We start from the raw sequence: 16142 nt of genomic DNA on the forward strand, positions 1-16142 counted from the left end.
AAACAGAGCAAAGGGAAGCGTAAGATTCACGCATCTGGTTTAGAGTTGCCCATCCCCTGGAAAGGGAGGGAGACGCGAGGTAGACTCTGACCTCCACTCCTTAGCGGATGAATGGCGGGAAGCCGTATGCAGTGAAATCCGCATTTTTTTTTAATTCGACCTCTTGAGTCGTGATTTACCTCTTGATGTCGATGGAGAATGGCATCCACAAGAACGACTCCTTGAACAGGCCAGCGAATGGATGTCAGTACAGGATGGAGACCTTGGTCGACGGGAAGACCAGGACGGCCCCAACATCTGTGCCCATCTTCTGACAAGTATTATGTACTTGCAAATAGTTCCCAGTTGGGAGATCCAAGTTGTCATCACCATGTGCTATTATTAACAGCCAGGTATTTTGCATTTTTTTTGTTCCGAGTGAGAGTCACTCCTTAGTAAGGCCAATCAGGGAAATATCCCGGAATGACAGTGGAAGCTGGCAAGGTGAAAGCTGCACGTTCCTACATTGTATGTATGAATGGTTGAAAAAATGGGATCCCTCAGATGCCCAGTACTGTACACCAAGAGTTACCTATCATTGTTTGAGATCCAAACCCTAAGAGGCTAAAGGTCTTCCAATGCCAGAGTCTGAAGCCAGATTACTGAATAATTTAAAGGTAGCAGCCAGGTCCGAAGATTCAGTTGCTAGGGTATTTTACATTAAACAGACTACTCAAGTGAGCATTAGTGGTGGGTAGGCTTTATAGAAGCACAACATGAGTCTCTGATCAGTTAACCATCAAATGGTGATTTTACATTCAAGAAAATGTTAATGCTATTAAAGATACAGCAACATTATACCACTCCACTTTCCAATATACAAATCTTTTGAAACATGGATAACTGTAGGCTGGGTCTTAATAATTACAGTTTTCCTGGTCAACGCGATGAAAGCACGGTTTTATCCTGCCTCCTTTTCTAATGCAAACCTTTTTTCCACAGTTTCTACAATACTGGTAAAGAGAGCCCTGAAAAGCCGCAAGGCACATTCCGATGTTTACTTCTTATTTATTTGAGCATCAGCAAACTATGCAAGAATCCTAAATGAGAAGAGAATAAGAAAGGGCATGGCACGGAATAGGATTTGGCATGGCTTGGCTAATACAGTGTAGTGTTATATCTTTCAACTCAATTTTCCTTGCTATACAGGTAAACTTTCTTTCCTAATTTTATTGTTACTTTAGCTGTGTACCATATTAAAGTGTAATACACAGGCTAATCATTAGGTCTTTCAAGTGCTTAGTGACCTTGACCCGCATCTCAGAGAATGTCCAACTAATGGATTCTTATAAAATGTTGCTATGCAAGTCTTTTTGTTAAATAGCTATGAAAGGTTGTGTGAAGAACAGGGGATTAGCAGGAAGATTTTTTTTTTTTTTTACAGAAAAAGTATGCTCAATAATGATCAAGAAAGACAGGCAGCAAAGAGAACAAACATTGGTAAATGCATTAGGTTTCGCCTATGTGAATAATAATACATATTTTTTAGTTGTTAGTTGTAGCCTGCCACAAAAAGTGACTAGTAAATTGGCGTTCAAGCAACACAATTTGAACAAGAGAACCTGAAACTAAAGCTGTCTTTTGAATGATGCTGTCCAGAGGCAGCTGTAGGTAAGCAGTCCTGACAGCCCTCTTCAAATTAACCTGCCATCAGCGACAGTGTAAAGTGTCTGTGTTAGGATGATTTGAATGAGCCACAAAAGACACATAAGACGCACTAACCTGCAGGCGTAACCTAAAAAGGTACAGCACACACAAACATACACATTACAACCAGACATGAGCATACACTGTTGTTTTCACAGTCCCAAACCAATGGAAGATTGTGAATCTTTACTTGTCATAACCAGACACAACTGAGTGGTTTACCAAAACAACCAATCCACACATATTCCACAAGACACACAACTGGAAGCAGATTTATTTTCCTTGTGACAACAACAAAACCTCAAGTGTAAATCATTTGATTAAATCCTGTGCTGACTCTTCCAGTTAATGTTAAAAGAGAGGGAACTGCCCAAAGGCAGTTGTGTTTCTCTGTCCCACAGACGCACCTACAACAACAAGGATTCACAGTTAATGTGCCCAATAACCAAAAGCCCAACATAGGCCGTGTAGGGAAATCATCTTGGAATTCAAAACTATATGCCAACAGCAAGATAAGAATCACATTTTATGCTGGAACAAAGGCAACCAAATCAGGTGCCACGCAATGTGCATATGGTGCTAACTGCAAGACATAAATAAGTGCAGTCAACATGCTCTAAATAATTCATTTGTTTTTAAAAGCAGAGCACTGACATTTCTTAGGTGAGCCATATTGAATTTAATAATATTTGAACCACAGTTCTAAGCACGGTAGTGAATACTTGCAACCTGGATTATCAAGTATCTTCTTCGAAAGGAGGTCGGCAATGTTAAACCGAGCTCTGAAGTGGTCTAGATTTGTGCATGAATAACTCATCCAGTACACGTTTCAACTTAAACTTTGGGGACTTGTAGTCCTATTCATTATGCCTTTTGAAAACGAACATTACAAGAACTATTTACGAATGGGCTTGCGTAAGTTGAGAGTTCTGAACCAGCGGTTTCCCATTTCAAGGGCTGGCTCAGTGAGTCAATGCTTTAACACTGAACCTTTGTGCCCGAGATAATGAAATAACTACTTGGCGAGAGCACAGCAGGCTTGGGGGGGTGATGGCACTCTTAAATAGGACAAAGAGGCATGAGCGGCAGGTACGGGAACTAAACCTTTCGTTTTTTTCTGGTCCCAAGAAGCTCCTTTTCAGACATGTTGCTGTAGCTGATGGTAAAGCTCTAACCAGGAAGTGTCCAAGTGGAGATCATATCGTTGAGGTGAGCCACAGCAGCTGCTACCGGCTGAAAGTCACTGCAGCCTGACATTGTTGCTCTGACCAGGAAGTGTCCAAGCGGAGGTCATGTTGCTGGGCTCAGCCACAGCGGCTGCTGCCAGCTGAAAGTCACTGCTCCATGACGCTGCTGCTTAGCGACTAGCAGGCAAGAGGACTTTTACTAGTGCGTTCGTAGGATCGGACAATGTCAGACACCCAGACTCTAGGCAGATGCTGCGACTCTACTCAGTGGGGGTGAACGGGGGACTGATGAGTGCGTGTTGCCCCGGGGGGAGTGACTGGTGAGTGCCGAAACCAAAGCGGTTGATTACAGTACCTGGGCCTTGGGACGCTGATAACAGCTAACACAAGAAGAACAAGCATTAGTAAATAGAATAAATTAGTATGACAGCCAATAGAAACGGAGGAAAAGTAAGTGGCCAGCACAGGACCTAATGAAAGCAAGGAAAGCATAGGGGGGGGGAAGGGTGGATCTAAGGGCCAGATTTAGGAAACATTTTCCGACTCGTAAACGGCAAAATTTGCCGTTTGCGACTCGCAAATGCGTGTTTCCTATGCAGAAATGCATTTTGCGAGTCGTGACTGACTCGCAAAATGCATTTCCGACTCGCAAATAGGAAGGGGTGTTCCCTTCCTATTTGCGAGTCGCAGTGGTATGCAATTCCATTTGCGACCGCGTATGCGGTCGCAAATGGAGTCGCAGTTACCATCCACTTGAAGTGGATGGTAACCCACTCGCAAATTGGAAGGGGTCCCCATGGGACCCCTTCCCCTTTGTGAATGGACCACAAAACATTTTTTCAGGGCAGGTAGTGGTCCAAGGGACCACTACCTGCCCTGAAAAAATACCGAAACAAAAGGTTTCAGATTTCTTTTTAAGTGCAGCTCGTTTTCCTTTAAGGAAAACGGGCTACACTTAAAAAAAAAACTGCTTTATTTAAAAGCAGTCACGAACATGGAGGTCTGCTGACTACAGCAGGCCTCCATGTTTGCGAGTGCCCATAGTCGCTATGGGGCCGCAATTTGCGATCCACCTCATTAATATTAATGAGGTGGGTCTTTGCGACCCCATAGCGACTCGCAGACGGTGTCTGAGACACCGTTCTGCATTGCAAATTGCGAGTTGCAATTTGCGAGTCGCTCTGACTCGCAAATTGCAACTCGCAATTTGCAAATTTGCTACATCTGGCCCTAAGTTCCTTTTAAGATTTATAATAAATTTTAATAGCTTTCACAAGCACAGCGCAAGCACTATGGAGGCGAAACCTAAATAGAAAAAGATTATCCTTGCACAATTTTCTAATCCTCAGAAAGCTAGGTATTGAATGCCACACTCTGCCACTGGCAAAAGAGCACTGATGCTCACCACAGACTTCATTGTCTGTGTCTTTTCTTCGTACAAATTGTTTAAAAACAATTCTTAGCACAGAAATCCACAATGTCATCAAACGGGTACAGCAATTTTTTGTCTTAATCTTAGTAACAAATATGTCAAAGAAAACAAACACCTTAGCTTTGGCGTCTAACATTAAACAGTAAATATGAGAAACATAAAAATCAAGACTTCCACCTCACATTGACCATGAACAGTTAGGCAAGCAATGATGTACCTGCCCTTCAGATTTTCAAGTTCTCGGTGGTGAAGCATGCTTCTCATGTGTTCATCCATCTCCTAGGACAGAAAGGAAAATTTAAGACTGGCAAGGAACAGCTGCTCCCTTCAAGTATGGTCAGAAAATAAATCACGAGGGGCAGCTGTTGTGAACGGGCCTTGTTTTCTAGTAATGAAAGCACAGACATCTGCGCTTGTCATCACACACTGGATTGAACACATGATGCAGACAAAATGCAACTCTTTAAGTACATAGAAAAAATTAAATCATGTATTTACCTTTCAAAGGGAATAGAGTTTAATATGCTAAAAAAATACCCTCAAATATATTAAATAAGTAAAGTTTGCATATCTGCAACAAACATACAAAATCATGAAATCAAATTTCACATTGCTGAAACATGCTTTTGCAAATCAGCTGGAGACAACTATTATGAGTGCCCATTGATCTAGTACGTGCCATGCATGACAAATGAGTGGTTCAATATTGCCATACGATATAGCATACACAGAGATATACAGCATCTTCTCCACACACCTTAAAATCCACAAGTAGGCAGTGGATAAATGTGATTCTGATATTGTGTTTTGTGTAAACATGAGATTTGTCACAGTAACTTGTTTCTAATTCAAAAGGATCACAAGTTATTGAACTCACACTACAAGGGGCGTGCCAGGGGTCACTGCATCCTCACTTAGAATCAAGTACAGAAATGGTATTGCAGGAAGCCAGTAACAGGCAAGGCAAGGACCACAGTGCAAAATGTTTCTACGTCTGCTTCAACTTCCATTGTTGCGCATTAAAAAAAACTGAGGCCCGGTTTCACAAAGAGCCTCCGCAGTCGTGGCGTTGGCTCAGCAGTTGTGGCGGGATCTCCGCACCGCAGTTTCTCATTGTGAATATCCCACCACGACTACAGAGGGTCTTTGTAAATCAGGTCATTAGCAGTTATAATACGTCCTTCTCCGGTGAGTACCTCAACTTTCTACAATACGTGGTTGAGGAGTATCTCAAGAGTTACTGTATGACGGGCTTAGAATGTCTGGCATGGGGGCACTACTTGAATGGCATTTTGGCTGAATTTTGAGTGATTGAGAAACGCTAAGATAATTGGAAGCTCCAATACAGTACACTGGAATAGCCATTCCTATCAATTCTCAAATTATCACTGTTAGACCTGGCATCCTTGGCATGGTTTCCCCAATCTTTTTGCCTCTGCTTCCTGTATTTTTGACTTTGTGCTGAACTTCGTTTTTGCTGGTTTTGGTACTCTGGGCACTTTACCACTGCTGACTAGTGCTAAGGTGCAAGAGCTCTCTGTGTGAATTGTATTGCTGATTGGCTTTTTCATGATTGGCACATTTGGTTTACTAGTAAGTTCCTGGTAAAGGGCACTAAAGGGGGCCCAGGGCCTGGCCTGTAAATCAAATGCTACTAGTGGGCCTGCAGCACTGATTGTGCCACCCACATGAGTAGCCCTGTAAACATGTCTCAGACCTGCCACTGCAGTGTCTGTCTGTGCAGTTTTAAACTGCCAATTCGATCTGGCAAGTGTACCCACTTCCCAGGCCCAAGCCTTCCCTTTTTGTACATGTAAGCCACTCCTAAAGTAGGTCCTAGGCAGCACCAAGGGCAGGATGCAGTGTATTTAAAAGGTAGGACTGTACTGCTGTGTTTTACATGTACGATAGTGAAATACTGCCAAGTTCAGCTTTCACTATTGCAAGGCCTATCTCTCCCTTAACTTAACATGGGGACTGCCTTTAACTATCTTTTAAGTGCAATTTCCCATTGGGAGGAGATAAAGATATGGAGTTTGGGGGGGGTCTCTGAACTCACAATTTAAAAATGCATCTTTTGGTAAAGTTTATTTTTAGATTGTCAGTTTGAAAATGTCACTTTAAGAAAGTGGTAATTTTCTTGCTTAATCATTCTGTGCCTGTGCCTGCCTGTTGAATCCACATCCAGGTCAGACGGCTGGGCTGTTTGTGATTTCCCTCTAGACAGTGACATAAAGGGAGCTGGGTAGTGTCCTGCATATCCCAATGAGTCACCTGGGCTAGACTGGGGAGGGAGAAGAGGACACCCACACCTGAAAAGGCTGTGCCTGTTCTCACACAATACAGTCTCTGGTGTGTGTCTTGGGCCAGGCCTGGGCAAGGCAGGATCTTGTCAACAACAGAGACTTTCCTTTGAGGTTTGCCTACTTCAAAGAAATAAATTAGTATAAATAGTGGACCCAAAACCTTAGACTTTTAGAACACTTCTGGATCAATAGGAACCTCTGCCAAGGAGAAGAGCTGAAGAGCTGGAGGAGGAGTACTGCCCTTTGCTGTGCGAGCCTTGCCGGGTCGGCCTGCAGTTGCTGTTTCTGCGCCTTTGAAAGGACAAAGACTGGACTTTGTTGTGTATCCTGATTGTGAAGTTTCTCCAAGGGCTTGGACTGAGCTTGCCTCCTGTTAAGAAGTCTCAGGGACAGCAAAGACTTCACCTACCAGCCTCTGGGTTCACTTGCTATGCACCCTAACTCGCCAGGCGGTGCCTATTCCAGTTTCTGGGCCCTTGGGAGTGAAAGCTGTTTGAAAATCAAGAAAAACTAAGTGCACCAATGCCGGAAGACGCCCAGACTGACACCACTGCCTGACCCCACAATGCTGCCTGCAACCGAAGCTGTGGTCCCCGTTGGACGCTGTCGCAGCCCAGCTGACGTCCCGTAATTTTGTGAGTCCTGAGTGCAGAGTCACCCACTTCTGTGACACCTGACTCCACCACGACGCCTGCAGCCCCGTGGCGTGATCGCAACCCCATGAGGTCACCCCACCGTGTCTTGACCCGCCGAACATCGACCCCGCCGGAGCGTAAGGACCTGACGCTTCGCACTGACGTCCCCTCATCACTCCTGTTCCGCAGCAAGGACCTGACGCTTCACACCGATGACGCCACGCCACTGCTCCGCAGCCCCTGGAACAGAGGCCGCACCAGATCCAACGACGCCTTGCTTCCGCGGCTCAGTGCACTTGCTTGTTCCTGACTGTACCTCAAAACGTACAGTACCTGGGGGGGTCGATGCGACTCCGTGACCTGCGCCACTGGCCTCGGATTGTTGGGAACGACTCCGTCAGGACGCCGTGATAACACCAAACTGAAGCATTTGTGTTTCTAAGAGCTATATTGAAGTTTAATCTTTAAAAATTCATAACTTTCCTTGTGTATGTTGGAGTTTTGACGTTTTGGTCTTGTTTTACCCAGATAATTATTGGCTATCTTTCTAAAACTGGTGTGGTGTCTTTTAATAGTGTTTTCAGTGTATCACTGTGTGTTATGTGAAAATGCTTTACACGTTGCTTATGAGGTAAGCCTGATTGCTATTGCCAAGCTACCAAGGGAGTGAACTGGGGTTATCTGAAAATAGTATCTCCCCTACCCTGACTAGCTTGAGGGTCCCTACTTGGAGAGGGTGTAAACTGACTGCCAACTAGAGAACCCATTTCTAACAATATCTAAAGGACAATGGCAATCGCAAAAATGTAGAAGCTCCTTCAAAAGTGAGCCATGATTTACAGTTGATTGCTAGTTATTCCTATTTGACATCTCACTGAAGATGCATCCGCTCCTACCCGTGGAATCATTTTCAGAATATGTGTCTTTGGGTAGCTTGCTGGCCCAAGATCCCAAGCCTGGCTACATCTGCAGTATTTGTTCTAGTACCAGAGAATAGGTAGCAATATACTGTTTCTGCATGCTTTCACTGGAATTTCTGACTTTTATGGACTTTAGTATTGCTGCTTTAATGACTCTCTGCACTGTGACACTGCCATTCGTGCCACAGTGTGTGCTTTAAAATTGGTTAGACTATTAGTTTATTTAACTTTCCAATAAGGACATAGTAACTTGAAACACTGGCGTGGAAGGTAAATGTCATAAGTAAGCTACGGGGTGTATTTACAGCAGCCTATAACTATAGTGTATGGCATCAAAGGACTATCGGGCTCTGGCTCGCCTACTATTTTAAAACAAATATAGCGACGAATGGAAAAAAAAAACCTGTTACACCTTAGCTAAGGCATCCCCTCCCCAATCCCCTCAATTCAGCGGAATTCCGAACGCAAACTCTAGATTCAAGAATTCTGTGTCTGAGACACTGGACCAGGGTAGAAGATGCAGGGGCTGTGGACAGAATCGAAATCTGTCCCTTGCCCAACCTCTGCAACATCACAGTGCGATCAGACAATGTTCATGTTTGCCATGACCTTTCCACTGACATCCCACAGGCCCTCTTACTGACACTTTCCAACTGCTCAGAACAGGCAGAAAATGTTTTCTCCCTGAACTGAGGAAAACCACACATTAAAGCACCAATATTGCATAATCACTGATTTGTGGTCATGGGCGTAGCTTGGTCAGTAAAACTGGTGGGGGACGAGCTTTAGATTTTCCAGCAGTCGTGCTGGCATATAATGTTAAAATACGTTGTACGACAAGTAGGACGCTTGAGAGGGGCTTAAGGAGCAGAGGAAAGGGAGAAGAATGAGGATTGGTAGGGATACTAAGTGAGAGCAAACACATTATTTTGTTGGTAGGGATACTAAGTGAGAGCAAACACATTATTTTGTGAAATAACCAACATTTTTTAAGTCATTTCACACCGAGAGAGGGAGAGAGACTGTGTGTGCGTTTTTGTCTGGGTGCGTAAAAAGTCCTGGTGACATCCGACAGACACCGGACATCTCCCAACTGAAAGCACATATACCCCACTATTTATCACAAAATACAAATATTAGGGGGGTGTAGCACCGTAAACATTCCCGATCTGTTGGGTTTCTAGTCCTACATTACCCCAGCACCAAACAAGCATCTGCAACGCAACGGGTCTTGCGTGTGCTCGATTTAGAGCTATTAGCTTTGTAAATTCCTAACTGGACTTTCTTGCACTTTTTTTTGTAAATGAAAAGTAAAACAGTTGACATAAGCAAGCCAACTCAAAGCACCATGGCTGTCATAAGTGTGACTGCAAAGGAGACATAAAAGGAAAAATAAGTTCTCTTGCACTCAAACATATCGGCAGTCGTGCAATTATCCATGTAACTGGGTCGATGGCCAAGGTGGTAACAAAACTGCCCCAAGGACGGGCAAACGAAAAGCATTTACCAACAATAACAAAGGATTTTTGAAAGGCAAGCCCATGAATGAGTGAGAGTGATGGGCATGTGCTGGGCGTGGTTAAAGCCCACAGATAGATTACAACAAGTCAGAGTGCTTGCGCGCTCAACCTGAAAACAGGACACTCATGATCTGGGCCAAAGCGTCTTTGTCTTGGAAAAGACACACATTATTTAAAATGCAGCAAGTAGGAATGACCATGCAAAAAAAGAAGACACATCCGCACAAATGTGGTTATAATGCAATTTAATTGATAGCAGTCATATATTAATTAATAGTAGCACTATTAAAAATGAAATACTGATACCCCATGATAACATCTGCAGGCGTTACACATATTCAGAGAACAAACAGTTGTTAGCTTGAGAATGCATGAAACAGGTCTGTTATATCCTTTTACGTTTTGTCAGAGACCTTTTCCTGGCTTGCACAACCAGGAGAAGAAGGACAGACACTTTAGCCCAAGACAACATTGTACTCTATCCTGCACACAAAATGTAATTGATGTCAAGAGTTACAGTTCTTAGTTTATAAGTTGGCAGTCGATCTCATTGACGGAGTCTATAATCTCTTCCATGAACAGTCAAGTTGCTTTCAAACTCCATTGCTTTGGCGGTATTACAGTTTAAAATAGGTCTAAACCACATCCCAAATGTAGTCCTCACCCTGCGATACCAATCAGTGCTCCAAACAATCATGTAACTGCATCCGTACTTATTGCAATTTACACATCTTTACGGGCAAAGGGTACCCCATGCTCAGGGTGATGTTCAGCAGATTCAGTTGACAGGGTGAAAAGGAAGTCCAGTAGTACATTTTGCACACACAATCTAAGTTAGTCAAACTTCCATGTGACATCTTCCACAGTGTAACACAGCATTCTAAACCCTTGTAGATGAGTGCTTGATAACAGGGGAACATACTAAATAATAAAGTAAACAATTCCCAAAAGCTGCGTCTCACTAAGTAAGCTAAAAACATTTCCCATTACCAGACCGGATTGCAAATAAAAATAGATTTTCATAACTAAGCCTGAGAAAATGGTAGAGATATAATTCAAATCCTTTTTCAATTGTTATTAGAAATCTAATTCGATGGTGAAAGCACATTTATGATAGCCGTAGTGAAAAAACTAAATAAAAGTGCACGCTGTGCAGCCTGAGAACACACTGTATTAAAGCCAGTTGCCTGGAAGTCCCACTACAGAGACTACTAATATCCCAGTGTTAACAAATGCCACCATGTAGAATAGAACTGTCTCTAGGAACAGTATGGTGTAATGTGTGCCAAACATGACCACTTATCAAGGATTAGTTATGTGTGAGGGGCCAGGAACAGATGGGAACACAAAGGGCTGACACAATTGTTTCTTCTTTTGAGCTGAAGATCCCAAAGGAGGGGTCCAAGAAACTGAATATATTCTTTTACAGAGTCACTAAGACGCCTGAAGACAGAGGGCGGCTAGGCCCATCTTGAATGAGGCAGTAAATTGTAAAAAAAAAAGTGCTGTAAAAGCAGGTTGGGTTTTGGCTGGACTGGGAATTCACCAATCCACAATTAACCAAAGACTGGCTAGTGCACAGGATAAGAATGGTACATGATCACCAAAAACAGAAGATTCTTGAACCTGGAAAAAATACCTGTAAGAAAAACAAGATACTGTCTGTCTAGAAAAAGAACGATTAGGACTTCCTTCAGGCACCCCAGGACTGGAAGTGCGCTTAAGGGTCATATGACTTGCCTCTTGTTCCTTGCTACAGGAACATAAGAGGCAGAAGGGCTTCATCCTATAAGAAGATTCAGGTCTCCCATTGAGAGTTGAAAGCAATGGACTGGAGCTCAGGCTGGTGAGAGGCCTGGTGCCTTGAAGCTTGCCTTGAGGACCTATGAGCTGCAAGAAAGATAAAGTGACTTTCTAAGCATCAGGAAACTTTTGGGTCTTGGTAATCTTTTAACCTCAAGAGGACTGTGGCAAGATACTGAGGTCTGTCCCGACCGGGACGGTTTTATCTCAAAGAAAACAGCTCAACAAGCCCTCGTGGGAAAGGCACCAAGCCTCTTGGAACACTAACGTTTTTCACCATCAAACCTTTCCAAGTTGGATGATTTTGAGATACAAAAGAATGACACTAAAACAACTTCAGCAGATACAAAGTCCAACTTTGTCCTGGTCTCAGTTTTTGTAGCCAAAACTGAAGGCTTATGCGAGAGCTTGACACAACATATCCAAATTTGAAGAAAACTTTAACTTTCTGCCTTTTCCATTGGAGGAGTCAGAGAACCAGAAAAGTAACAAAGTAGTAAGGTCAAAACTTTGACTGGTGTGACCTGCTAGGCTTACCCAATTCCCTTCTTCATTGTGGTCAGCCTGAAATTGTGACCAGGTCCCAGTCTACCACTAACATTGAAGTTCAGTGACACTTTCTCTCTGGTATCCCTTATCTGACTTTAGTCATTAATGTGTCTTTTTATCTTATCACATTGTTCTAAATTTGTTTAGGTCTGCCTTTAAAGACTCAAGGAAGTGCAGCTGTCACCATAATTTATTGTTATTAATATATGCAGTAGGTTTTGTCTCTGCCAGGAGTAGTTCTCTGTAACCTAAAGCTATTGGTTGTTTAATGCATCACATTACCTCCTATGGAGTGTTTGCAATGCAATGCATGAGGCATTATTTTACATCTGAAAAATACACTTGATTATCTCACACCGAGTTCTCTATGGCATACATGCATTGGATACAGAAGCAATGTATTGTTAACTGCAATAACCTTTGTAAGGTTATTTTGTAAGGACTATAGCGTGAGTTGAGCTACACTTAACTCCTCAATATCAAGACTCTCTTTACTACATCTCACTTATCACTATCTACCACCGCCTCCCACATATTTATTACCTTTAAAATGATCAAAACCACTATTGCTATTACCACTACAAACACCACTATTACCCCACCCATTATCACAATCACAAACATCTAAATTATCACAATGGCTAGCATTACTACAACCACAACAATACCCACCAATATTTCAATTAAAACAACTATTATCACCATTAGCAGGGACATTAACATTATTCCCACTAGACAGTTACTATTACACCATTACAATTAACAACATCACCATTAACTAACATCACAATTGCCATTATTATCAGTACCACTTTTATTACCAACATCAATATCTTTGTTACATCCATTAACACCAATTACACCATCATTACAGCCAGACTAAGTACAACCATTGGAGACGTTATGCAGACGGTGTTTCCATGTTTTAATACACTGAAGAGAGACCTATTGGCTTTGCCAATATTTATCTCAATTGGTTTGGGAATTTTATTACTGTATGCTCTTAACTTTGTTTGGTGTTGCTTGAAATTAGCAAACAGGTCTCTGTGGAACTGCCTGTAGCTTCTGCCACAGCTAGTGGTAAGTAAATATTATACTAGAACTGTGTTGTGACATAACGACTGGCTACTTATTAAAATGGCTCGGGTATTTCCTTCCCATATGAAGAATCACTCACTGACATTGTTCATCAGTGGGACAGCACACTGTCCAGTAAATACAAGTATGTGGCGTGTGCCTATAACTCTGGATGAGGGCCTTTAACAGCACTTACTGTCCTTGGCAGTAAGCTGTAACGCTTAACTGAACAGCCAGTAGTGAGCTCCTCTGACTGTCTTTACAGATTAGCCATGACATCTCAGGCTCTTCCCTTGTCGTTTAATACCCATTTTCCCACCTCTTAATACTATAGTTCAGTGGTTCCCAACCTGTGGTCGGGGACCCCTGGGGGTCCGCGAAGCCTTCTCACGGGGTCCGCGAGAGCCTACAAAATTAAAAAATATTAACAAATACTGACAAATTAGGTCCCCAGCTTCCAGTAATGACTCAGGCTGGGGTCCCCAGATTCCCATGATGATTCAGTGGGGGTCCCTGGGTTCCATTAATGCTAATGTGGGGGTCCACAGAAATCAAAAGGTTGGGAACCACTGCTATAGTGTATAGCATCCTTCTTACAAGATGGACCTCAGTGACCTCCAAGGATTTGCAACATTCGTGGAAGGGAGACAGCAACGAGTTTAGGTAGGGACTTCCTTCTGAATGTGTTGCCATCAATGAGGAGTTCTGCAAGAATCCGCTCTAAAACCTGTACTGTTCAATATCTTGCACCTCTCTTCTATATCATTGCCACTATTCTATACGGTGTCAGCCTTATGTAGACTCTGTTTCAGTGTGTGTGGACCAGATGAAGAGATCTCTTCACTTCAACCCTGTCTCCCGTGAATATAAGCACTGGATGTATTTGCATCCAAGTTCCACCCAAAGTTAAAAAGAAAAGCCTAGGTTTGACCTTTGACATCAGTATGACTTTTGGACCTCAGATTGCTGCTGCAGTGCAAGACTGCTTCTTACATCGGTCTTTCTTTTTATTACAAGTACATGGTACTGATGTCTGCGATCAGTTCTCAGTTGCACTGAACATAACCTCCTTTCACAGGCCATTCCCACCGCACAATTGCACAAACTACAAAATCTAGGAAACACCTCTCAAACAGTGATCGTCGGTCTACACAAAACAGACCATATCACAGTTGATAGCATGTGTAGGCCGGTACTATTCTCTTTGCACTAAAACACTAGATCACAGGATATTTGTGCTAAGGTATCGCTAAGAGATTGTGTTGGGTACGAGTGCACTCTATAAATGCTAGTAATAACAGAATTGACACTTGCTGAATTGCGTGTCATCGAGTCTGGATATCCTAAGTGTTACTTTTTTCTTGATATAAAAGGTCTATAGCATGCAATGTCTGATTCTAAGGTAGCACCCACCGCCTGGTACCACGTGAACTGTAAAAATTAATAAAAAAGATGTTACAAAAAACTCACAAAAACAATTAAACCAATCTAGACTGCTTATGCTGAATTTTACATAAAATAAAGCACCCATGTTTCAAATAACCAACTCACACTAGTTCTTAATACCCATGTTACTTTACTTTGGAGAAACAATACAGCACGCCACAGACAGACATGTTACAAATACAAAATTGGTGCTTCCAATCAGCAAAATGCATACATGGAATCAGTTTTAAATTAAAGCTTTCGGCAGCCAAGAGCCTGCAAATACAGAACAACTAAATAAAAATAAAAAGATTTTTCACTTCACTTAAACCATATGCAAGCCCATTATGATGGCATTAAGGAGGACTACACCATGGCAATCACGCTCTAGCTTTCAAATAAAAGCTCTTTTTGTTAGTCTTTAAGCAGCACTAGGGTTGCCTAAGTGCCTCTCAGAGAGAGAATGCTGCGCTACAGTCATGGAGGTTGTACTCTGTGCCCCCAGATTTCTGATACCACACAGATCGCCTTGCTCAGAAAACGGAGGTAAAGTGCAAATGTGCAGTGCGCAAAGCCACTCAGCTCGAAGCAAACATGCACTTCAAATTCAGCAACAACGCAAGTGAACTGTGAGTACTAGGCTGTCAAGTCACAGCACACCTGGCCACACCTTCGACATAGAAATCAGAAGCAAGAGGACAGATGGGTGGGTAGCTGGGCAAACAGCATGCCATGTCTCAAACATACAAAGAGATACCTAGATGTACATAAGAAGCGATGCGCACATGTAGCCCTGGTATCTCTGAAGCGTTGGAGCACCACAGTGACATACCGCACATGACAGCAATGATATTAACCTTGTTTTAACTATTTGCCCTACCGCTGATTTCTTTCATCATTAACACAATAGCATTCTCTTAGAACACCTCTATTTTTGTCCACTTTCACTCAATCAGAGATCCATCTATTTCCGTAAGGGCAGGTGGGACTTCTGGAAACCCAACCTACCATGAAGCAAGAAATATGAGCAGATTTCGCACAGCAGACTTCCACATCTGACTTTGATCATTCTCTTTTCTACTGCATAAGTTATCCTGAAGTGGCAGCTGGCAGAATGCCCATTTTTGTGGCCTTACCACCTTTCTCAGGTTTGTAATAAGTCTCTCCAACCATGGCATGCATTGCCGTACACTAAGTCACAAGCACATTACTATGGTGCTATGTAAATAGACAAAGCTCGCACACAAGAACCGATTCCTGTTTCAGTGAGTTTAGAAACACGAGGAAGTTACCTTTTTTGTGTTGTACACGATGTGGCACAAGATGCATTTTCGCTCTCGAACCATAGTGGCCGACTAAGAGGTTCACGCCATAACTCCAATGATGAGATCAGACCTAGCGGCTCTGGCGATTTCACACATTTCCTACAATGAAGAATAAAATGCAAGGGTGAATGAATTGTAAGTTAATACACAACTTTGACATTAGAATTTATACAACTGTGTGTGTTCTTTGAATGCAAACAGTTTCAAACAAGCTTTATTTGTTTGTATGTAATGAATGCATGGTACTTACTTGTAAAAACATGGCAGCTGTAAAACT

At 42.7% G+C, this 16142-nt stretch overlaps 1 protein-coding gene across 3 annotated transcripts in view; it reads right to left on the bottom strand.

Moving 5' to 3' along the window:
* ZNF106 (zinc finger protein 106) overlaps positions 1–16142 on the bottom strand; it is a 331145-nt gene that overhangs the window by 257154 nt on the left and 57849 nt on the right. For 2 of the 3 annotated variants that reach the window (XM_069208786.1, XM_069208785.1), the window contains 2 exons: positions 15833–15964; positions 4523–4584 (listed from right to left, as the gene is read on the bottom strand). In XM_069208786.1, the coding sequence (XP_069064887.1) occupies positions 4523–4584; positions 15833–15886 (116 nt within the window). In that variant the 5' untranslated portion in view covers positions 15887–15964. The remainder of the gene's footprint in view (positions 1–4522; positions 4585–15832; positions 15965–16142) is intronic. The other variant, XM_069208787.1, reaches the window with a different exon arrangement.

The sequence above is a fragment of the Pleurodeles waltl genome, chromosome 9 (genome assembly GCF_031143425.1).
Source record: "Pleurodeles waltl isolate 20211129_DDA chromosome 9, aPleWal1.hap1.20221129, whole genome shotgun sequence".
Lineage (NCBI taxonomy): Eukaryota > Metazoa > Chordata > Amphibia > Caudata > Salamandridae > Pleurodeles > Pleurodeles waltl.